The 25,459-nt window shown below is 40.2% G+C and overlaps 1 protein-coding gene across 14 annotated transcripts in view; it reads left to right on the forward strand.

Moving 5' to 3' along the window:
- ABI1 (abl interactor 1) overlaps positions 1-25,459 on the forward strand; it is an 82,005-nt gene that overhangs the window by 30,783 nt on the left and 25,763 nt on the right. For all 14 annotated transcript variants that reach the window (XM_037382666.1, XM_037382668.1, XM_037382655.1 and 11 more), the window contains exon 3: positions 21,248-21,424. In XM_037382666.1, the coding sequence (XP_037238563.1) occupies positions 21,248-21,424 (177 nt within the window). The remainder of the gene's footprint in view (positions 1-21,247; positions 21,425-25,459) is intronic.

The following is a 25,459-nucleotide window of genomic DNA, read 5'->3' on the forward strand; positions in this document are numbered from 1 at the left end:
CTACAAGGAGAGGTTGAAGGAGTTGTGCTTGTTTAGTCTGACAAAGAAGAAGCAGAGCAGTGGCATAACAGCAGCCTACAAATACTTAAGCCTGACGCTGTCATCTTTGCAGTTAGTCTTTTGGTAGTGACAGTGTAATGTTGAACAATTACCACAAGTTGAAGCTCGGCAGGTTAGTACATGGAGTTGGGAAAATTCTTTTTATTTTGGAGTGTGGTGCAGTGCTGGTACAGGTTACCCTCTGGTGTGACCCTTCTTAGTGTTAAACAGCAGTAGCTAGCTGCATATATCCTAAGAGCTGGCTTTATATATCTTGCAAGGTACATCATAAGCTATAGGAACTAAATGGTGCAGGGGGAGACAATGACTAAGTTGGGGGGAAACTGCCACTCCCAGTGTAGAAATGCTTGTAAGCTCCACTTCCATACAAACTTTCCTTTCTGTATGTCCAAAAGCATGTGAAGAGACCAAATGTTTCTGCAGGAACTAAAGCATCATCTAATGTTATAGACATCAGAGAGATAATGTCTTCTCTCTGGTTCTCTTGGACTGCCCCTTGCTTGTCAGCAGACACAAATATTCTAAATATAGTGAAGAAACTTGCACCTTTTGTTTAGATTAACCTTGCCTTGGGTGATGTTCCCTCTCCTAATAAAGTGCTGACAGTTATCTCTGCGGCCTTTGCTTCACATCCTGTTCTTCCTGTACTCTCTGTGACAAGAGGCCAAGGCTCCAAGAAGTTAAATCGTACTTGCTCTGGTTATCTGTCTGCTAGTGAAAATTGTTAGTAACTCCGTGCGTATCAGCTTCTACATGATACATATAAGTTGTTCAGAATGTAGTATAATGTGTAAGGGTTGCCTTGTCAGCTGTTCTGTTGAGAAATTCCCTGCATGACCACAAATGAATATGTGTAGGATCTGTCTGTAATTCCTGTACAGCTCAGCTGATGCAGTCAGATAAAACCCCAAACACAACAAACAAAAAAAAATCAAGACAGAACAAAAAACCCCTATGATGCTTAGTTATGTACACCTATGAGAGAGCAACTGCAACTGTCAGCCTTTCTGTGATGGGGAAGGGCAGTTGCTTAGGGTGGAGAAGAAGAAACTGAGAAGAAACTTTTGTTCCCCTTTTTTTTTTTTTTTTTTTTTTTTTTTTTTGGTAAATGCAGGTTTGAGTGTGTGTTTGGGGAAGCTACTAACTTTAATAACCACTGACTGTAATGAATTTCTTCATAATGCAGATTCCCGTTGCACAGTCTGGTAGAAGGGCAGTCTGAATGCATAGTTTTCCATGTGTTTTAGACCATTAAAACCTCCTTTCTGCTGAATGGGTGTTTGGCTGTAAGCTTTAGATACCTCATTAAATACTAAATTAAGAGGCCTGATGCAGCCTCTTGTTTTCTGAAATCAAAGCCAAAAATCCCAGGACTGTGAACATTACTCTGAAAGGCCTTTTTGATAACTTTGTGCAACAAAGGAGTCAAGGGGTTTGTGCAATCTTCCTTTTTTAATGAAAACCTTTCATATCTGGAAGATACATCACATAAATGTGTTACTAACCTGCTGTAAAATCACATATTGGACTTTTCAAGGAGTCTTTATTTTTCCTTCAGATGCATCTGATTAGATTGTTGCATGAAACTAATTTTCATTCTATTTCAAGTCTCAGTAAACCAGCAGTCTTCACATGGGAATAGCTTCTGGTTTATGTTGAATTAGTTTTCTTATCTCTGTCAATGTTTTAGTGGCATAAGGGGAAGGCAAAAAGGAAATGCCCTGTATGAGGTATAGTTACAAGAACGTTGTGTCTAATACAGCAGCAGGTAACCAGCTACCAAAGCATTGTCAGTCGCTGTATCTGTGCCATCTAAGGCAGCTATTTGGGATGTTGGTTTTCATGGCAGCTGGGTAGTGTTATGCCTGAGCTACCTGTGTTTGGGGTGGAGGGGAAGAACAAGTACAAGAAGCTTGCTGTGTGAATCTTGGTTGTACTGCATCACTGAAGCTTCCCCCTTCATCATCTGCCTCTCAAGTGCATGAATGTGTGCTGCTGGGTGCTTGTGGCTGGACAACTTGTGCTGTTCAGAAGGGAATTGCTTAGTGCTTTCTGCTGGCAGGTTTTATTGAGGAGCATGTAAGTGCTTAGTTAATGTTGATTTGCAAATGGAAAACCAAGAAATGATTCACATCAATTTTATAAGCCAGCAGTAACATTTTGCCACTCGTTATACCGCTGCTAGCTTGACTTTATTCTCTTTATTAGCAGCCTTTTGGGACCCATTGGTATCTGTTCTGCATGTCTTGTAAAAGCCCCCTTACAGGTTGTATATATGTAGTGAACAAACTATTTTATTAGTTCATGGGAGATACATGAATGACTTGTTAGCTGCTCTTCTAAAGCTGGGACAACTTCTGTTGTTTTGTTGTAACTTTGAAAAAGAGTATTTGAAGTGTGGAAATCTGCCCAAATGTGTTAATTTTATCAAATACTCGCCATGCGGCTGCTGTGCCCCTGTGTGCGTCCCCTGTCCAACATCATCTGGGACAGTATGACCTCCACATCACCAGGGCAGTCGCAGAACACAAAAGGGAAAGTTTACCTTTACTGTAATAGAAAAAAGTGTGTGTGAAATTGTATGAATTTATATACTTTATGGCTAAACTCCTAAATAGAAATAGATTGCCATGAGTATTTCTTTTTTTCAAGAACTACTTATTCCACTGAAGAATATTGTTGATTCTTAACTGACTGTGCTGCTAGTGCCATCATGGAAAGGGCATTGTGGTGATAGTGGAAGGCAAATTGTAGATTTCATTAAAAGCTGTACTATATGTAGGGTTTTCCTTTTTTGAGAAAAATTAGAATATGTTTTGGACTAGCACAGTTCGAATGACAGCTAGTGGAGCCATGATTCCCTTTTTCAGTCATTCCCATTTGGAATGCTGGCTGTGCATGTAAATTAACCACCATAAAAGTATGTCAGCCTCTTCCTCAATTTCAAAACATAGATTACTAAGGTGGTCATTTTCCTTTCTAATGTTGGTTCCTGGTTTCAGCAAACAGTTATATTATTAATACTTTTGCCTATTATATCTTATGGGCATGAAAATGTAAGTAGTACATGACCACAGAATCACAGATCTTTTATTTTGCTTGCTTCCTCTTTGAGAATCTGCTGAATAGCTATGACTTTTTCATGGATGTATCCTTGTATGAATGTTAATGTGCAGTAGTTTTGTAGCTTCACCTGTTCACGCCTAAAAGCGCTTGTTTTTTCCCCTTACATGTTGTTCTGGGGCAGTTATTTTCAATGGATCCATCAGTACAATTCAGTGTGCTGTCACACAGGGATTGAAGCATAGGTTTCTGTTTCTCTTAACTGGCTTCTCTGTTCCTTGCATGCAAGAGAAAAATAATGTCTTGTCAATCTGATCTTGTTGTGCTGTCTCAAATTCCTGTATGTGGCAAAACCAGGAGCAATAAGGGTGAGATTAAAAACTCAGGCTTCTATACGAGGTGAGAACAAGTATGGTGGGGACCTTTTGAGTTAAGAGGGATCATGATGGAAATAATAAATGTATCATTGCTTCAGGAAAGGTCAGCTGGGCCATCTTTTGAAAATATAAAAACAAGGCAATATAAAATGACTGAAAGGCTTGATTTAATCATAGGAAATTCTGCTTTCTTGTTGAACTTGGTGTCTTATGGGATTGTTTTTTCTTCTTCTTAAGTTGTGTTGTTGAACTGTGTTCAAAACTAGGCTGTATAAGGTTGCAGGATAAGCTTTCAAACCACAAATCAACCTTTATCTGACTGGAAAGGAGATAAACGTCGTCTTTGGGAAGCTGATCCTTCTTTGTCCATTTATAGGATTTTCTTACGTGTGTTGTTAAGTCTAGTATTGGGCAAGATGCAGCAATAGGCCAGATGTAGTACAGGACTAGAGATGAATTGGTACTGTGGATAAGGCTTGTCTCCTAAACTAGGCTGGAAAAAGTGTTACTGAAGTTTTTGCTCTCTAATAGTTGATAGGTAGTGTATGGTAAACTAATAATATGCCAGCTCATGTGGACTAGCAAATTGCATGTTCTTCTTAATTACAAGACATTCAAGTACTTTTTAAACCTGGATGTTTTTTAAAAAATAAACTTAGCTTGAAATTATGCGGTTGATCTGCATGTGTGCCTTGGCAGATGAAATACAGCATTTGAGAGCGAATGAACAGTAGAAATATTGTTATTCCAGTGCTCCAACTGAGGGCACTTTCTGCTTGCTGTGGTGATGAGCAAGACACTGAAGTAACTGAGGACAGTCTCCATTTGGGAGGTGAAACCTGTAAGTCATACCAGAAATATGCCATTTTCATGTAATTATGGGTCATTAAGGTAAAGCAAGAACTCCAGTCAAACAGCCTGAAACAAATTTGACTCTGAGCTATCTAATCTCCTGCCTGTGTCACTGTGTTTGGGGTTAGTTTCCTCATACACCCTAAGTCTCATAGTAAGAGACAGCACTGACAGGGTTATAAGCCTGTAAGCTGATAGGAGCTAGACCATCTTCAAAATAAAGCTAGCTTTATTTTATTTGCTCCCTGCACACCGAGGATGGTCTGCTCATCACTTATTTATCACTGTTTTAATATTCTCCTAAATTGATGTATAATTAAGCATATCTGTTTCTGTGCTGTGTGACTTGTGTTCATGTGACCTTTAGACACGTCTGTTAGTGCCTTATTTTGACGGTAGCATGACAGCTGACCACAGAAGTGCTTGTCCTTCATTTATTACAGTTTTGAAGCATCCCTAATGTAGTGGTAAGCTACTCTGGCATCTGGATGATAGAACTGGAGAAGAGAACTTCTTGGGGGCGTTCATGGTCTTGGTTAAAAGAATGTGGTTTTCCCTTTTCTTAGTACAGGCTGTGGCCTATTAACAAATAATGAAGCTTCAGGAAGTGGGGGATGGTTTCCGTAAGCTTGCACTGAGAGAACTTCAAGTTCAATCACTTGGGATTTTACTACTTTAAGCATTCCTCCCACAGTGCAGTGTGCCTCTTGGCTGGCAGAGAGAATATCGAGCTTCAGTCCTAGTTGGCTTGCTTCTTACTTCTAGACCTCCAGACCTGGGAGCAAAAGGAGCTTAGTGGGACCACAAGTCCAAGTTATTTGCATCTGTTTTTCAGCTCATCTTTATGAAACTTTATTTCCCTGGGCTGCATTAAATGTATAGTCCTTCAGTCAATGCAGAAACTCTTCAGAGATGCTCTCTACTAGAGCTGGCTGAATTGCTTGGAATAAATGTATCTAATGCATTTATTCTTTTGGAAATTACTTGAAAGACTTTACAAAGACAGTTTTCCATGTGAAATATTTGCCTGAAATAAGATTGAGAGAACACTGCTGACTGGTCATTATTAGATAATGACAGGTCACCTAGTTTGATAGTTGTTTAAAAGCATCATATAAACAGTAGAAACAGAATAAAGAAAATGTGGTGTGGATTTTTCCAAATGAGTTTTTAGAAAGCAAAAGTTCTGCAAATAATTGTGACTCAAGCAAACATCCTGGAAAAACAGATTGTAAGCAGTCTGCAGATCTTACTGGAATAAAGATACTTTTCCTGTTACTCTTCCCCTCCGGCCCGTCTGCCTAGGTTTCTCTGTGGTGGTAGTTCTTAAAATAAATGCATAGTTGTTGTTTATGTTAACTATATGTTTCTGAGAGTAAACACTGTTAGTAGTGCTGAATGGATATATACGACTTAAATCCAAAAAGTACATTGACCTCATTTAGGAAAACCGAGCTTTACTGAAGCAATGGGGAGGAGGCAGGCCACGGAAGTTTGCACAGCTGTCTTTGTAGTCCAATTAATTGTGTCCTGATGTACCCCTTTACCTCTCAGGGAAATTCTTCACTCCTCACCAACACCTCCCTCCCTGATTAAGGTAACTGTAGCAGTATATTGATTCCAGCCACTTCCCAGTGCAGTTTGGTTTCTTGCAGAAGTTTGGTAGCTCTTCAGTGTGTGTTTAGCTGTCCAGTTTTGCACAGGTCAGTGGCCAGTCCTGCATGAGTCCATGGTGGGTGGTACTGTGGAGCTTTAAGGCCTCCTCTTGAAATGCTGCGGTGCAGTTCAAAGGCTTCTAACCCACCAATGCTTGGAGCACCTTTACCAGGGCACCAGCATACTTTCCTCAGTTAACTTTAAACAATTCAGTGGTCAATACTTGTGTAGTGTGTGTGTCATAACTTCCCCCTAAAGTGACATGAAGAGATGGCCAGTCTCTTTTTTTTTTAAATTTTTTTTTTCCCTGCCATTCTCTTGTACCAGGTGGTGTTTTGTTCTTTGCCTCCCCTGCATCCCCCAAATTGTGGGCTCAGTTATCTTGGAGACAAGATCTTGAACACTGCAGACTTCTGGGTGCTTCTTTCTACAGGCTTCTTTCTGTGTGTCATCCCCAATGGCTGACGCTTCTCTTCTCCCCAAGTATTTGCCATCAAGATTAATCGTTATGCTAATAACTGCACGGTGGTAATGTCTGATTTCTGAACGCACGATCAGTCTGACTAATGAATTTACTGTAACAGTAGTGGGATAATGCATTCAGCAGTAGGGATATATCAATGTGCTCCTCTCTGTGCCTGTGCAAAATCTCTCTTTGAGACTTGTGCTGCTTTTCAGCCTGCCATCAGGCTGCAGCATTTGTGTTCAGGTGCACTTGTGCAGGGTGAAGCCAAGAACTCGCTGCTGTGTGTGTGTCCAAGTCTGAGAGTTGATTCTGGAGGAGGGGTTGACTGGTGGCATGGTTTCTTCTTGGGCCAGGGTCTTTGCCAGAGTACCCAGTCTTAGTCTGGAAAAGTTTTTGCTGGGGAAGGTTGTGGCTCAGAATGGGGTAAGGGCTGCTAGGGCTGTTGAGGCCATGTGGATGCTCCCAGCAGATACAACTGCAGTGTTTCATATCAGTCATAGCCAAGAGTAGGAGGCTAAGGGGTATCCATTTACAGAAACAATGTGCAACTTCCTGTTCTAGTTGTCTGTGGAAGTTAAAATGGCAATGGAGAAACAGAGCAGCCTTAGCAGTTCCATCTCTGCCCTGTCTCTTCCTCCCACCCCATTAAACTGGTAAATATCATACGTGTTTGTGATTTAGTTGTCTGTGTTCTGCTTTTGCTTAATATATTCCAAATTACAAGAAGTCTGTATGACTCAGTCCAAAATAGTAACACAGTCTTAGGAAACATGTGTGGGAATTTTTGTTACCTCTCCTTTTTTGCTAGAATATCTTAATAGGCTTCCATCTACAATGCTGTTGAAACTGAGATTTCGGAATAAGTTTGAGCTGAATGAAGTTCATGACGCTTCTAAGCTTGTCCTCTGTTGGTGTATCTTCAGGAGGGAGAGCTGGTTACTGAGGGGGTTTGAGAAAGGGGAGACTGGGTCAGAGAGCTGAATTGTCTTGTTCTGTATTTGTCTTTGAAAACAGAAGTGAGGAGCTTGTCAGATCCTAGTTGTTTTGATATTAAAGTGACATGGAAGAGCTTTTTGCTGCAATAATATGCTGAAGGTAGTAGTATGGGTAGTAAGTTAACTGCAGAGTTGAACAAGTATATGAAAACTTGTAAGTGGAATTTATAGTGGCTAAGGGTTGTTCCTGCCATCTAATTTTACTGGTAAAGAGTCACTGGCAATGGGGATGAAGTAAAAACTTGCCGCTGCTGGTTATGCTCCCATTGGAGTAGCACCTCATAATGTTGCAACAAAGTTGTTTGCCATAGAGTTGCTTACTTCGTACAAAACTTTGAAAACATCCAGAACTTTCATAGTTCTCTTCTGGAGAAAATGCAGTCTTCAGCCTTTGAACATTTAGGAAACAAGAGAAGGGAAAAAGAAATTATGTGTGTAATAAGCCGTGTTCGTGGCAGAAAAGCAAGTGGGTTTGTGGTATAGATAACGTGGCCTTTAGCCTTATGATGGCTGCTTGATTAATACGTGTGTGAGTTACTCTTGGTGCAGTGCTGGCCCAACTGAAAACCAGATTTCCCACTAGCTTATATCACTGCTGTCAAATGCGATACGATCAAAGAGGTTACGTGAAAAGTAACATAAGTGGAAAGTAACATATGTCACACATTTGCTTGGATGACTTGTAATCAAAACTATGTTGGCTGGTGGCTAAAGGATACTCAGGATCATTTCCATATCTGTTGTCCCTGTTTTATGTCTTAGGGAAACCTGCCACAGGACTGTCAATCTTAGATACATCATAAGCCCAGAATTCGCATGAAGAGGGATGCTTGGGAGAGGAATTTCTGTGTATGTGTGGCTTTTGCTTGCCCTTTTTTTGTTGGTTTTGGGTTGTTTGGGTTTTTTTGTTTTAAGAAAAGCATGTGCCTGAAAATATTCCAGAAAACTTTCAAGTAAGTACCTGTGACAAATCAGAATAGGTTTTATGTGGGAGTTTTGTTATGGTTTAGCGTAATGATTACTTTGACATATGCAATAAATCCACTAGCCTAACCGTATAACATAACCTTTATTGTTAGAAACTATTTGATTTTTGCTATTAGAATTGATAAACTAAAGCACAAAAGAGGTGATAAATTAAGACTAAGACTGTTACCTCGCTTCTGCTGGTGTGTTCCTGTTCCCCCCTGCAATTTGAAATGCCAAGTTACAACTAAACGTGAGGGGTTTGGCTTTGGTGTTTGGTGAGGGGGATTTTTGGTTGTGCGGGGTTTTTTTCCTTTTTTTTTTTATTTTTTATTTTTCTGTTCAGGAATGAGCATTATGGCTTGTCGTTATTCCAGCTTTATCAGTTCCTTACCTCAGACAAACTTTGAGAAAGTTCAAACTTCTTCTGTTGAGTTTATTTTTTTATAGGCTTTTTTTAGATGATTTCCTTTTCAGCCACCTGCAGTGCTCTTTGCAATTGCACATGTTCATCTCCTATGAAGTTGCTTTTTTTGGCACCCAAAATGCTTTTCGTTCAAACATACAATTTTGTTCTACTCCCACGGTGGTTCTTTAGTGAGTCCAAACTACTGAAGAAGCTGTTTTATTTTTCCTTTCTGTCCTTGTGCTTTCCTTCGGTCACGAATATATTTAGATTTCTGTGTTTTGTTTAATTCTAGGCAAGTGCATTGCATCCAGTAAGGAAAAGAGGGACTCGTTCAGCCACTTTAAAGTGCTGAAACTCTCATGTGGGAGCTTGCATAAGCATATTTTATTTCTTCTGTTTTTTTCTTTTTAATGAGCCTACTCGTGCATGCATGTCTTGAGGAATACTCAGCAAAAAAGAAATTTAAAATAAATAAAATCTAATTTCAGGTACTGAAATACACACGCATACAGTTGGGATTTTGACTTTGCATAAGCAAAAGCATTTATCTGCTTTTTGTGTTTTTTAAGACTGAATGCAAACATAACATATTATGACTGCACATCCCAAATGTTCTGTCAAAATCAGTCAGTAGGATTGTACACTTGAAACGCTTCCCTTTTGAAGTGTCTTCTGTTTTTAATCAGCAGACTTTTGCATTTCTGGCTTGTGTTCAAATATAATTAATAAAATTTTGGTTTGATTTAGTTGGTTTTTTCCTCTGGAAACTTGTATTAGCAATGCCACTGGTGTTAGTTATCACTGAAATGTGTATTTAGTTCACTGTCTAGAACACTTGCGGCTCACTGGAGGAGAGGAGATGTACGTTGGTAGTTCCCATATCAGAATCTTGTCCTGGTGAAGGGAAGATGAGGGGGGCAGAGAGGACCGAGTAAGAGAACTGTCCTTCAAAAAGGTGTTTGTCCTACAGCATGAAACTCAAGTGGATGGTTAGCAGTCGTTCATTTGCCTCACACTGTGGTTTTGTTCTGATGCAGAGCTGGGTTTGTACTTCCTGTCGTACGATGGTTTTGAAGTGGTGGTGTGTGGTGTTCAGCCACAGCTTAATCTCCAGCAAGTGCTGGAAATCATATTCTAGGGGGATCAGGGGGGTTGTGTTAGAACAGGGAGGAACACCACGGAAGCTACTTTTCTCTCCCTGGCTCCCAGCTTTTGATGCTGAAGGGTCACAGACTTTAGGAGGCAGGTGGAATGTAATTCCAGATAATCTTGCCATCTCCCCATCTCTGTATCCTCCCGCAGAGATTTATGTTAGTGATGCATTTTTTTTTCTTCTTGTTTGTTAGACTCTTGAAGAGGAAATTGAACTAGCAGTTGAATTTTAAAGACAAAAAAGAAAGTTAGCTAGAATTCATGTTGTACTCCCCCGAACGTGTATCAGGTCATTGGAGGGCTTGGCGTTTCATTATTTTTTGTTTTGTTTTAAATGAGTAATATTCACAACATACTACTTATTGCAGTGTATGTATGTTTGGTTTCCTCAGGCGGTTGAAATCAGCAGAATGCTTTGTCAAAGCACAGGAAGTATGATCCATAACTCACTGAGTTTGAACTAGCACTTTAAAACATCAGTGGAAGCTGTTTTACAGAGAAATCTTAGGTATCTTTGTCACCATGTTTCACTGTGCTCAGAGCAGACAGCTATGGCAGCGTTGCCTAGACCGGTGCCCACCTACGCTCTGTCTGTGTCTATTCTCAAAGCCGCTGCAGGTGGGCAGTTCCAAGAAGCTGGCCTAAGCGCTGAAGCGTCTTGCTTGGCGTAGCACAGGAAGTCTGGCGGAGCCAGGAACAGAGCTTCAATCTGCCGTTTTCCAGGCGCTTGTTCCTTGCTCCTAGCCACAGACCCATCCCACCTCTTCACTCCGCTGACGTTCCAGCAGACAGCTGCCTCCTGCATGCGGGGCCAGCTGCTTTTGCAGCACCGTCTGACCTCCATACTCCAGATGTTTGGAGTTCCATTTCCCCCATACTTTTGTGAACTTCAGTGAAGTGCTTCTGGCATTTCACCAATACAATGGGGAGGAGGGAGGAGTGTTGTCTTAACTGTTTCCTTTCCGTAACAAGGGCCTCTGTAGAGCTGCTAAAAATCTTCCTCTGTAGGACTTGAGCTCCATTTGCCTTCAGTTGCCATCTGCCAGTCTTCCTTCCCACATCCCGCTCCCTCTTCCCAAAGATATTCCTGCAGACCCCCCCTTCTTACGCTCTGTGTTGACGTCATCTTCCTTTCAGTTGGGAAAGGTGTGAGGCAGGGGGTGAAGGTGTGATGAGATGCCATTGTATCTCTCCATACATGCTTCTCATTTATAGAGCCTAATTCTGTGAGGTGACATTCACAGGTGAGACTTACTGATTCCTTTCAGCTGTCCCATTTTATGTTCACAGCATCTTGCATGAGCATACTTTGTAGCTGTTAAAGAATAAATGAGAAGCTTCTGTCCTTTGGTCTTGTCTGAAGGAGGAATACGTGTCCTTCCCTAGCAGCCCTCCCATTTCCAATTGGCATCAGGAAAGAAAAATCAGGCACGAACTCAAGTTTGACTCTTGGATGAGTGGGCTGGTTTCTTTGCTCTGATTCTTGTCCTAGAATGTCATGCACCTGCTTCCAGCCGCTGTGGTCTGTCCGTGCCCCATGTCCCCTTTTGTGTGTGTCCCCTTTCTGCACAGTTTCTCCAGCAGAATGTGTGACTAATTTGCCAATAGAGCTTTCTAAAAAGCGTCTACATAAATAACTCTTACCTGAACAGACCTCTCTTCCCTCTCCTTTTCAGTGCTGTTGTGTAGGTATATGTGCCATTTCACAGATTGTGTTTTGGAAATTGGGGTCCTTGATTCCAACTCTTAGTGAGCAAGAGGGATAAAGGTGAGGCTATTTGTCTGTGGCCAGTAGGTTGTAAGCCCGTTTCTCTAGGTCTTGTTTTCAGCTTCTTGATTTTAATTAGGCTTATCAATGTCCCCACTCTTTTGAAGACATATGAGTATTGTAATACTTGCAAGCATGTGTTCTGTTGGTTAGGAATTGATTTTTCTTGTTAAGTATGGCTTGCATGGAAATTGGTACAGCTTAAGAAATGTAATTCTGGAGCAGGACGTGCTATGAACTGCGTGCATTACTGTTGTACATCCTGTGCTGCCGAATTCTAAAATCATACAGCAAGCAAACCATCCTGTGTGAATGGGATGCCTACGTATACTTCCCTCCGTGACACCCCTCTCCCAACTGTCATGATATCCTAGGAAAAATACTTATATAAATGTAGAAAATATCTTCAAACCTTTGCTGAAATCTGGTCTGCTTTTTACCGATGGCAATTGCTAGGAGAATCTGAGAAAATCTGCTAGTGTATGTAAAGGAAAAGATCTGAATTCTTAAATCAAGGGCTAGCTCCATAGATTATATGCCAGTTTAATCCTGCATTCAGACATAATTGGAGAAATGCAGTGATAAATTGTCGCAGTAAAAACCACTTTTCAGCCCCCCTTGACGTTAGATGGTATTAGTAAAATATTTTTAGCATTGTGGTCTTATATATTAATATATAGCTTATGTATATAAGTATATAAAAATGCATGCATTTACATGTATGTTACATCTGGAAATAGGACTTAGTGTTCCTTTAATTATTTTTCCTTTGTTTTGTCTAGCGCTTTCTCCCTTCTGATGATGGATGGTAAATGTTTTATATAGACTGTGCAAGTTGCTGTGTATGTATTGATGGCCTTAGTTGATTGTGTTAATCTGTAAAAGCTCTTGATTGTGAACTGTCTCTGCAGGAAGAGGAAGGTGACATAATAAGATTACGTGAGACATGGCTTATCTGGTTCCTCTAGCCTTTTACCTTAAGAGGCCTGGATTTACTAGGACTTTAAGAGATGAAGCTTTCTGGAAAGTCTGTCCTACTATTGTAACTTACCTGTATGCTGAAGGGAATGTGTAAGAAACTTCTTTCTATAAACCTACAAGAAAACATTGCTGGATTTGCAGCTCTGGAAATACAGCTCTCAAATCTGTTTCAGTTGCCTCCTACATTGCCAGCCCCGCATACAAAGCAAACACACGAGGTGAAACGTAGATGTCTAAATGCTTCAGAGGTGACAGAAGACCTGTCTTTCATGGTACAGCTTCAGAAGCCATGGCAGGATATTCTGAGGATTCTCAGGTGACATTAGTCACTGGTGTTCAGGCAACTGACTTCTAGCCTTAGTGAAAATTGGATTGAAGGATTGTATATGTGAAGTAATAAAGCCTTAAAATCCTTACATTCTTAAAGAATTTCGGAAACTGAAAAAAAAAGCACCTGTGTTTTTTTTCTTTTCCTCTAGTAATGCTTGTTTGTTGCTAGTACTGGCTTGCTTCTGTGGATTGACTGATGAGTTGACAGTACTTTAGCAGATTTGATTCTGGTGACTGTCCAAGGGGCTGTTAAAGATGTCTTGAATTCATCTTTGGAGAAGGGGGATGGTAAGGAGGACCTTCCCCCTTTTTACTGTGAAAGTGAAAGACAACCGGTATAAAGGTTCTAGTATGTACCTTCAGATGAAGAGCTGTTCAGAGTTATTTAGGGACTTGAATTTCACACAACTGATGGCTAACTGGGCCTGATAAAAGGTTGCATCGCTCTTCTACCCGAGAGATAGGATTGGCCTCACCAGTCACTGATAACAGGGCAGTGCTTCTGTGAAAGTTTCTTTCAGTTTTTTGATATATTTCTCACATGATGGTTAACTTAACCAGTTGTCTGTGCTGAAGGAACAGGGAAGAGGCAGATGTCCACCACATTGCCTGGTTTTGGTCTGTAACTGATTGGTGCAGACACAGTTGAGGTGTTCAAACTATTTCTAGTCAATGGAATTGGCAGTTATAATTCCCAACACCAGTAGAGCCTCATACCTTGGGGAAGATCCCCATGGGATAAATGAGTGTGTACATAATGGTAAACAAGGATGGGCAGTGCTAGTGACACTGGCACTCTGCTCTCTGCATCTCCAGTGAAGCCAAGCTTGCTTAGCGCTCATACTCTCCTGGACAAGAAATGGAAGTAAATTATTTCTGTAAATAAATTCTTGAGTTTCTTGAACGCTGTCTTAATGGGGATCAGGCAATATACAAACAATAGTAATAAACTTAAGTTACTTGCACTTCCATCAAGAGTTAATGAATGATATAATTTGTAACATTGTGTAGACATCGGATTGTTGTGATGTCTTAAACCCAAACTACTCGTGCTTTTTCATGCCTGATGTGCCTTGAACCCATAATTGGTCTCTTTTATAGAATATTTCTCTTGCAGTGTAAATAGGTTCACATTTTCCTGTGTTCAAGATACTAAATTTTCTTTATAATTTCTTTTCTTTACGTTGCTCTCCCTCAAGAAGTTAGCTGTCTGGCTGAGCTCATTAAAGCTGGGGATTTTATTGTCCTTTTTGTAGGTCAAACTGGCTTCCTTGCAGGTAGCCTGTACAACCTGTGTTGTCCGGGATCTCTTCAGTGCCGTTATCCAGTTAGCTATAACTCACTTATTTAGAAAGTTGTATTAAATACACTTTCTTTATGGAAGTAGCAGTGGGATAAATCTGTATTTCTAAAACAGAAAAGGTTAACGTTCTTAGTCTCATCAGATTCTTTCATCTCAAGGAAGCTTGTTGTGTAAACTATATAGCAAAACAACTACATTTGCCATTTTCGAGAATGACAATAAGGGTTAATATTAAAGCTGGGTCTAGGAACAAATTGCAAAGACAGAGGGCTTGCTTTGATTTTTTTGTTGTTGTTTTTGGTTTTTGTTTGTTAAGGGCTGCTGAAAGCACCTTAGTGTTTGTTTCTTCAGTTATGTTTCCTTTGGTTAACACTGCAATTTACAGTCTGGGTACATGAACTTGTACTTAATAGAAAATGTGTATTTACTAGAAAATGTTTGTTGGTGTTCCTTACAATGTTTGTAACATTCAACTATGTGTATTTTACTGCTATGAGCAATTAAATCTGAAGCTGTGCCTCATTTTTACAGGTAGTAGAAATGAACTTACTTGTATTCAAACTAACAAGTAAACTTGGAATCCAGTCATCCCCAGAGGTTGAGGAAGGAAACCAAACTCCTTTCCCTGCACCACTCACTGTCCTGCATACTGCATAGTTTTATTGACCTGTTGACTGGGTTCAGTCTGAAACCTGTGTTTTTGCCCAGTATTTTGTGTAACATCAGGCAGAGTTCTGCTGAAAGGAGATACCATTATTTCATGGATTGCTAGTCTGATTTGATACATCATATCTAGTGTGCAAATCGGCTTGTCTTTGACTAGAAATTTTAAACTTTTTTTTCTTTCTCTGTTATGACATTCTTTTCTCATGCTGCCAGCAATGCCCTTTAGTTAAGAGAATTGCACTGCTCAGATATAGAATGAATGGAATACTGTTCTCTCCATTAACTTGCCTTTCCATAATGCTGGCTTTAGCATAGAATCATCTCAAACTGGAAGGGACCCATAAGGATCGTTGAGTCCACCTCCCTGCTCCTCACAGGACTACCTAAAGCCAAACCACATGGCTAAGAGCATCACCCAGATGCTCCTTGAACTCTGACAGACTTGGGACCTCGACCGCTTCCCTGGGGAGTCTGTTCTGGTGACTGACCGTATTCTCAGCGAGGAACCTTTTCCTAATGTCTGATCTGAATTTCCTCTGACGCAGCTTCATTCCATTTTCTTGTGTCCTATCACTGGTCACTGGAGAGGGGAGGTCAGCATGTCCTCCTCCACTGCCTCACTTGAAGAAGTTGTACACTGCAATGAGGTCACCCCTCAGACTTCTCCAGGCTGAACAAACCAAGTGACCTCAGCCATTCCTCCTCAGTTTTGCCCTTGAGACCTTTCACCATCTTGGTCGCTCTCCTCTGGACACATTCTTAATAGTTTGATGTCCTCCTTGCACTGAGGTGCCCAAAACTGCACACAGTGCTTGAGGTGCGGAACAGATGACTTTCAGGAAGTACAGCACCAAATTTATGCAGAACAGGTTCCTGGGGCTCAGTAAGTGTGATTGCTCCAAGTATGGCCAGGAAGGTGGGGGTGGGAAGTGGTAACAGGTCATGCTGCATGCATGGCTGATACCTCTTTATGTCTGTGGTTTTGGTTGCATCAAGTAGTTCTGATCTATTCTGCTAACATTTAGATATGTGTAACACTGATTACCCTGTAACCAGGGCTTTGCTTATTGAATTAAAGTGTTAGTAACAGACCCAACCCTATATTCAATCGCAAACTGGAAAAGCAAAAAAAGGGAAACAATGTCCAAACTGCAGAGGACTAGTGCTAATATCAAGCTGTTTATCCTTCCTTTTCTCCTCACTTTCTCTAAAGCAGCAGCTTGAGGAAGCCTGTGGAGTTTGAGCCTACATTCCTTGTCTGAGTGAGCCTAGGGAGAAGTCGAAAAGTTACTGACTTGCAGCTCTGTGCAGCACAGAACATTTGTTTAAAGGACATCAGTGGCAGTGTAGTTTTAGGATTTTTTTTGTCTAGTGTGTTTTGGATGTTAGATTTTTAAATCAAGGAAATGCCCTTGAGTGACTATTTACTCATCCTTAAATTCATGGGTGAAAGTGTGTGGTGGTTTGATTACTGGGGGTGGGGTGGGCAGCAGGCATTGAGAGTGGTTTTTCTTTGTATTTTTTTAATTTGTAGCTTCCTACACTATATGTTAGACTCTTTTTTTTGGGGGGGACACACGACTGTTTGTTTACCCTTTTTACCTGATAGCCAACATTTTCACTGTTGAGGACTGGGCAGCTGTTCTTCTCTCCCCTAACTGTTGTTCCACTCTTCACAAGAGCCTGGCAGGTTTTTACAGCTTGCTGCTGAGTTCGCTGTGCAGCACCACACAGCACTTATCCTGTCCCCTCTGCCAGGTGAGCCTCTGTGCTCTTATAGCTTCATTCTTCCTAAACTGGGGAGAAGCGGAGTAGGAAACCTGAAGAGGAGTTTTCTTGCACAGCACTTCTGGAGTATCAGCTAATGTAACACAAATCTAAGGAGTATTTGCTTGGTGTAAATCTGTGGTATTAGTGTAATGACTTGCCTTGTCCTTCAGGACAGCTTGAAGTTGGCAGTACCTGGTTAGCTGAGTTGATTTGATAGAGATTGTGGGGTGTTTTTTGTGGGGTGTTTTCTCCTTTTTCCCCCTGCTCTTTACCAGCTGTACATGCATTTAGTGAGAGAAACAGTGGCTGTATGACTACATGGCTCATAAATTTGAGTTGCGGTGCTTCAGGATTAAAGAGATTGGCAAAGCTTGAAGTCGTTTCCCCCCGCCCCCCCCCCCCCCCTTTTTTTTTAATATCCCTGTATATGTGAGCTTTATTACAACATTTATATATCCTCAGATTAGCTCAGCCAAATGTAGTGCAGTGTCTTCTATTCCTCGTAAAGTATTTGTCCTGGAGTTGTGCACTGTAGCACAGTAGAATGGTGTCTGTGGCACAGAAAAAGAAGAGAAAAGAACAACTATTTGCTGCATCATTGCTGTGCTGCACTTGGCCTTCAGGCTACTTCTGAGGAAGCAAGCAAACAGTTAAAATTTAACTCTACATCCTGTTTATCAACTGTGGTTGGGGTTTTTTTGTTGTTTTGTTTTTTGGTTTTTTTTTTTTTCATATGGTTTGAAGAAGACAGTTGAGGCGGCTAATCATTAACAGTTCCTTCAACCTCCAAGCTTAACTTGCTTCTGTGATTAGCTGGCATGGTCCCTACCACGCAGTTATAGTGGCAGAGGGGTTTGTTTAGTGGTTTAGCTTAAATTTGCTTCCCAAAGGAAGCATGTTGTGCTTTTGGAAGGGCTGTTTTCTCAGTCTTTTCCAAATCAGTGCAATGCTGGACTTTTTCTTGCTGGATTTTGTTGTCTAGGAGTGAGAATCCTATTGCTGTTCCCCAAATTTTAAATTATGCTATGTATTTATGTTCTAGCGTAGGCCAAGCATGCTTGAAGCTGCTCTGGCTGTTTGTGAGTGCTTGCTACCCTGTGCTAACCCTAGCTGGTTTGCCATACTTTGCTCCTTTCGATTTTTGATGTTTAAAAGTAGGTTTTGTACATGAAATCATGAACTAATTACTGTTTAGCTCTCCTGTTACTGTATCAGAGCAGGCACTTACTCATAGCTACAGGTGCCAAGTGTGGCCAGAGCTTTGGGAGAATGGCTAGTTTGGCTGTTAAATGGTATATGTGGCTTGTTGCTCTTGGGAACTGGCTGGATAGCTGTGCTATCCTGCTAAAAATTGCTTTGGGGATTTCCTCTTTTGGAAGTGAAACACATTGCCTGTGACTATACAATAAACTTACCCATCAACTTCAAGCAAATAGATATAAATAAAGATACAAAAATGAACAACTGTTACGTGCTTTGTTTTGCATAATGATTACGTAACAATAACATGCGGTCTTTATAGATCTAAAAACAGTCATTTATTCTGGAAGAAGCAAGATGCTGTCTTGTAACTGATGGGCAACATACTGCTCTGGGCAAAGCATATGCTGGGAGCCTTTGCTTTGCATAGGGGCAAAATACTGCCTTGCTTTTCCGGTATACCAGATGTGGTAAGAGTTGCAGTCTCATTTGCTTTGAAGAGTGAATTAGTCTCTTGCACAGGCATGCCAGCATGTGGTTCAGGATTTACATGTGTGCCCTAAGTTGCTGGCCCTGCACTGTGATACAAATACTCTTCTCTTTGCTTGGTTTACGTTACTGAAATCTGTGAAAAGAGTTTACAAATCACTGCTTTATATTTGATTTTGGATAAGCTGTCTGATATAGTTAATATATGCTTTTTTCCTGTTCTAAGGATTTTTTTTCTGTTAATAAGAATTTGTTGCAAGATTACTTAAGTAGTTTTCCACAGTGTGTGTGGTACAGCATCTGTTCCTGAAATTTATGGAATTTTCATTGTTCATTGCAGGGAGGAAAGGTCAGACTACCTAATAGGAGAAGATACATCTTTTTGTATTGCAAAGGGCTTTTTCGTTGTTTTATTTTTTTTTCTTTTGATAGTAATGTTAAGAGAGCTCTTGGACAAAAATGCGTCTTTATACTAGCCACAAAAGTATCAATTTATTAGTAACAACAGATTCTTTTTCTGAGAATGAAGTAGAAGCGTGGATTTGTTTCAAGGGATGTACTAGTATTTTACAATTACCTTCTTTTAAAACATCGTAGTATGTGCCTTAAATTGATGTTCTCCACAGCATCCTATATTGCTATATTGTTTAGGTGACTAATTAAATTTTTTTTTTCACCTGCGCAGTGCTCGTGTGTTACAAAATACGGATTGCTGCATATTATTAAAGAGTTAGGTAAGATAGTTTGAGACCTGGTATTATCATTGAACAAAAGCGTTCAGGTTGTATGGAGGAGTTGAAAGAGAAACAGTCTAACAACATGTAGCACAGCACTTGAATAATGTTTCTTGATCTCACTGAAAGCAAACGAAAAGGCAGAACTAACATGTATATTTTAGTCTCTAAAGGGAAAAGAGCAAATAATAGCTGAAGAAATAAGGGTAGTCTTGCTCTTAAGTCTTTGCTCTGTTGTCTGTGAAAGCAGCTGCTGGAGCAAATGTGGGTGCAGTGACTTATACCCGATACTGATATAGTGATAAATACTTGATGTATAGGATTGTCTCTTTTGGAAGGGTGCTTTTTATTCTCAACTGCGGGTTTTTTTCAGAGCATGAGCATTTAGAGCAATAAAGCTTGCTCCAAAGCTTTATTGGAATATTTAACTTATTCAAAGTAAGCTAATGTGGGCATACACATTTAATGTCTTTCATTTCTCTGGAAAGTCACAACTCTTCTATTAAGATTCCATGTGCTTCCAAAGTAAAAGAACCTTTTGTGATGCTACAAGAGTTTGTCTGTTAGTTAGCTTTAAGCTGTGAAAACAAGCTTGCCTGGTATCACTGCTTTTAGGTGCTTGTCCATTTGTGTTCCCACTTGTAATCTGCAATGCCATGTATCAAAGCTGTTAAGGAGGATTTTATTTCTTTCTGTACTTAGAGGAGAATTTAAGATTATTGGAGCGTGTATACCAGTTAATGAAAAAAGAATCCCAAAAACCAGTTGAGTTGAAGGCATTTTGTAGTGAACTCTCAGCACTCAATGCTGGCTTCCTAGAAATGGTAATCTCCTGGATGCTTACCTTGCTGTTTTCATCTTGCCTTATATAGAAGTAGTGAAATATAGACTAATTTTGCGCTTCATCTTTGATTCTGCTTCACTAAACAAAACCTTGCACATCATAATACCCCTTTTAGATTAGGCCATTTCTAGAGACATACCCAAATGAGTACTGGTGGACAAGGGGTTTTCTTTCTTTCTGAACCTTGACTCTGTTTCTGTGGCAGTCTCTTCAGGAGGAATTGATACTTACAGACTAACAATTATTTTCCTTAGTGGAAAAAGTGGTGACTGGATAGATTTTGTTCAGAGTCACTTAGAGTGGTGGTTTTTGTCAGATACCATCTCCTGCAATGAGATCCTGAGGTTCTAGTAGATACTTAAACCAGTAAATTCAGTCCCTGAATCCTGAAGTAGGCTTTCTAGAGGTGGGACTTTCTATGGCATCTGATGCTTGACTTGTACTTGTTCTCCTTCAGCTAGGGTTTAAGCAGTGGTTGTATTGATGTAGAAGCACGTGTCTGTGTTGTGAAGTTTAGTTTGATCCTTCACAGGCTGCTGAACTGACCTTCCTCAGCCTCTTTAGGTATTTCCTAACAAAATGACAGAGCTCAGCATATTTTGTATTCCTTTACTCCCATCTTTAAGGCTTTATTTTATTCTTTTAGTAAAGCTGCTATAAACAGTATGACCGAAACTATCCTCTGTGCTGAAATTAGTCCTTCTCTGTGCAGACTCTTACTCTGATATGCACTGATGGCTTTGCTGAAAGAAATTACCGCACAGACTTCCCAAGCTTAGTCCCCCTCTGGGGCTGCAGGCAAATTGCTTAGCTTGTCTGTCCTGGTTTCCCAGCTGTGGAGTTCAAGTAATTTATTACTAACGTCAGTCATAAGAATGTTGAGGGTTAATCTGCAAGGACTGTATCTGTATAGTGTCTTCAGAGTGTCAAAGCAGTAATGTATATTTGTAATTTTATTAATAATATTGGTTATTTCATTAAAGTGTCATTTTTCAAACAACGTTCGTGTAGATTAAACTCATTTTGTCAATAAACTGGCATCCCTCCAGCAGCATTAACTTGGTTCAGACTCTTTTGTCTAGTAGTGAAGCCTAAAGATGTAGGTAGCTCTGTAAAGAAAACATCAAATGCCTAAAGAAACTCGTACTTTCTTGTTTTTAATCTAGACTGTGGACATCCATAAAGAAAAAGTCGCTCGCAGAGAGATAGGCATTTTGACGACCAATAAGAACACGTCAAGAACTCACAAAATTATAGCACCAGCGAACATGGAACGTCCTGTAAGGTATATTCGAAAACCTATAGACTACACGGTGCTGGATGATGTTGGCCATGGCGTAAAGGTAAGAATACCGGGACACTTGAGGACTCCAAGTAACACAGGCCATGAGATAGGGTTGGGGCAGAATGTTACTGACATTAAAATGTTTAGTTCATTTATGGTAGGAAGGATTATGGGTTTGATATGCTATCACATACAAACATTTAAATAATAGAATGGAGTGTTCTACAGTGGAGGGGGGTTTGAGCAATGTTGGCCATAACCTTGTGACTGTCAGTGGTAGTCACAGTGTCTGGAAATAATGGCTCATGATTTTAAGCTAATGACTTGCCAAAAAAGCCGTGACTGACTTCCTCCTCTGATTAAATTGTCTCTGCCACTCCCTTTATTTCTTTCACTAGTGAGAAAAATTAAGTCATCTGTTATGGGGAAACTGGCTGATGGCCTGGGGTTTTTTGTTGGGGTTTTTTTTGGAAGGTGGTCAGGAGAAAGGGGGTCAGCTAGTTGGCCTTTAAATCTTGGTGGCATTTGATGTCTCACTCTTATTTGTGCTTTCAGACAGCTTCATTTTCCTTTTCTCTAAATAAAAGCCTTCATAAACTAATGTCTACCTCCCTTGAAATGGTCATAGTTGAAGTGAATTGACATAACACCCTTTGCTCCTTGGACGACATCTTATAAAAAATTAGCTTTGTGTCCCTCTAGAGCAGACCTTCCAGGTATATTCAGTTCACAACAGTCTTCCCTTGAATGGCATTAAAAAGCTTTTATTCAACAACCGTGTATCCTCTAAAGCTTGGTGGCTCTGGTCAGTCAGTTATGCAGCTATGTTAGCCCATCATGTGCCCTTTGAATTGCTGAGCACTTGAGGAATAGATTTTTCAGAGTTACTTTACTCAAAAAAGTGCCAGAGTACGTTGTGCTTTGTAGTAACCCTCCGAATGCCTGGAGGAGTCTTAATTCCAACATAAGTTAGAAAGCAGCTCTATACCATGACAGCTCTAGGTTATGAATTAACATAGTGACTTTGGACTACCTGATTTTTTGTTTTGTTTGTAGATAAACCTGTGCTAAACCTGTAACTCTTAGGGTTGTTTTACACTAGTAACTTAAGCCAGACTGGATGAAGCACAAGCCTATGTAGAAGCCTGAAAGATATGCCCTGAATAAGTGTGAAATAGAAGCACTGGGGTCAGAGAAACTGATAATTTTTCAGTGCAGTCTCTGCATTCAAGGAGAGTGCTTTATGAATAGAGAATACAGGAATCCACAAATTCAGTGTCAGGATATTGGTTTCTGCATTTAAGTGCTCCAGGGATCAAGTGTTATAGAAGACTTTACAAGTAGAATAATTACTGTTAAGTCTCAGAAGTTGATGCTTTGTTGAACTACTTTTTTGGTGCAGGCTCAAAACAGCTTGCTTGATCCAGGAACACTGAAGTTGTTAAGGTGTAGCGGTTGCATTTTCCAGTATAACTATTTGCTTTTAGGAGTACTGGTGTCTTTATTTTTGTTAATGTGACTCTATTTGTTTAGGGGGTGGAAATGATGTACTGTTTACCTATTTCTAGGCAGCTCTTACGGACCATTTTTAACAGTTAAGGGTTTTTTTAACTGTTAATGGTTTAATTCTATATGAAAAATTTGATCTGTTCAGAGGTAAAATTGCTTCCAGTAATAACCAAATTATCAACTCATTACAAGTCAGCCACAAATTATATCTTGCTGTTGTTTCTTTATTGAGTGAAGGAATGAAACAGTAGAAAAAAGATGTTGGTACTTTCTGTGTAGACTTGTTACACAAATGAAATAAGCATCCATCCAGGCCTCAGGTATATAGTTCAAGATGTCTGTCATTCGGCACCTTCACCAGTGTTGACATTCACTGGATGCACTGTGAAGAGTGTGCTGAGGTAGTGAGTGACATAATTAAATGTTTTAGCCATCACATTACTTGGGTTCCAAGAGCGTTACACAGATCATAGCTCTGAAGGAAGTAGAGCTGTCTGCAGACCTAGATGTAGGTAGTGTTGTTATAAGAAAATCTAACCAAAACATCTTCAGAAACTGGATCAGGTCCTGTTGGAAGTCAGTGCAAATAATGATGATGCCAAGAATCTGAGTTGCTTCTTGAACATAAAAATTGGGGGGAAGCAAGTGGTAAATTGAATTGCAAACTTTGTCTTGTCCAGAATGGTTTTAGAAGATGCTTCAGACTCTTAAGTCTTAGCTTTTTGACTGAGGATTTCACCCCAAGCTGGGCAGCAACATGTCCGATAAGGCCTTAGAAACCATGGTTTTTGAGAGGAAAAGAAGCATGAGTTCTGCCTAGAGCAATGGTCAATTTAACTAACTTGCAGGTCCTTTAATGTCTTCTGCTGTTGCAACTGTCAATAAAATACAGTACAGCATATGCATTGGCATTTAAGTATTAAAAATTTTGCAATGCTTTGAAATCTGTAGATAACAGTTTATTGCTGTCAGTGGGACTCTATAGTGTTCCGGTGCAGGATTTGATAAAGAAACAGAAAGGGAAAATATAAGAAAGAGAAATCAAAGGTACAGGCTGGATTATATAGCCTGTTTCTGCTTTTGTTTATTTCATGAAATACTGATCCTAGGAAAAATATTATTAAAATATGTTTTAATATATTTTAAGGGTAATCCTGAATTGTCTTATGTAAAAAGTGTAAGGGTGTAAGTAAAAATACTGTCTCACAGAATATTTAAAAAAATAAATAGAAAGGGTGGGTGATCCTCAGAGCAAATACAGTCTTCCCCTGTACATCTTCCATCTGAGCAAATGCAGAAACATCTATGCATACTCACAGCTCATTTTCTTTGTGTGTGTCCCTGTTTCTCATGGCTGTGTAGAGGGGATGCAAAAGCAGATGTCCATGCTTGGGGCATGGCAAAGGACACTATGTGCCTCCCTGTCTTGCATGTATGCAGGAATTTTTGTGGGGGCACGTGATGACGGGGGGGTGGGTGGGTGGGTGGCAGTGATGGTGAGCAGCTGCTCTCTATAGCAGGTTTCCTCCCTGATGGGAGACACCTCCTTGGAAGGCAGTGCAGTTTCCTCTTCTGGCAGTTTCTTGGTAGAAAAGCTTTTGCAGAGCATCCTAAGATCACAGAGGTCCTTTCTCTCTTGGCCTGAAAGCTCCCTGGCAGCCCCCAGCTGCTCCACCCCCTGCACCTTCCCTTTGCAGGGGCAGATACAGACAGTCTCCAAAAGGAATCAAGTTCCTTTTTTTAATATAAGTGCCTAGGAAGCCAAGGCTAGCATTAGTCAAAATCAGGAGGGCTTTGAAAATTGGTTTGCTAGTGAGAAGGCTTTCCCTTGCAACACAAATATTATGTGTAGAGGGCTCCAAGAAACACACAAGCAAGCATTTTTGCCGGCCTGTTAAGTAGTTGCTCAGCTGTCACCCTCTGGGGATAGGGGAATGTAGCTGAAGTAATTCTTGGTAAATAAGAGTAACTGTCATGATGTGAGAGCCTACGTTCCTGTGTAGAGCTTGGTTTAAAATTATTAGGCAGAGGCTACTTTAATATTTCTATCCTTCTGTTCCCCTTTTGTGAAAGGAAAAAAAAAAATAGTGTGCCAGCAAATAAATAGGTCAAATACAATTACTCATACAGAAAATCCTCAGTTTAAGAGGGGGGAGAAGGAGGAGGAAGCTTGGAAGCTGCCTTAAAAGCCTTGAAATTGGCCTTTGAATTATTTTTTTTTTTTTGAGTAAGAGGCAGGTGGAATTGCAGCAATTTGTAAAATGGCAGCTAAGTAGGAAATTGAAATAATGCTGTGTGCTAAAGGCAGATAAAATGTTGAATACATGCTAAACTGAAATGCCTAATAGCTGTAGTTGGATCAAGTTTGTTTTATGGAACTAATAGTTCTTCAAAACCAAGCTTGAATTGTATATGAAGCTTCCTTACTCTTCAGCTTTGTTTTAAGAAAAAAAATGCAATTTCATCACCGCAAAACACTTGCATTTCAGTGCATTAAAACTGTAAGAAGCTTTCTAGCCCAGGAAGTCAAACAAGAGTTAAGCATTCAGTAGTCTTTCTCAAGCAAATGGAAGTTGGAAGGGCT

This window comes from Falco rusticolus, chromosome 4 (assembly GCF_015220075.1).
Source record: "Falco rusticolus isolate bFalRus1 chromosome 4, bFalRus1.pri, whole genome shotgun sequence".
In the NCBI taxonomy this organism is placed as follows: domain Eukaryota; kingdom Metazoa; phylum Chordata; class Aves; order Falconiformes; family Falconidae; genus Falco; species Falco rusticolus.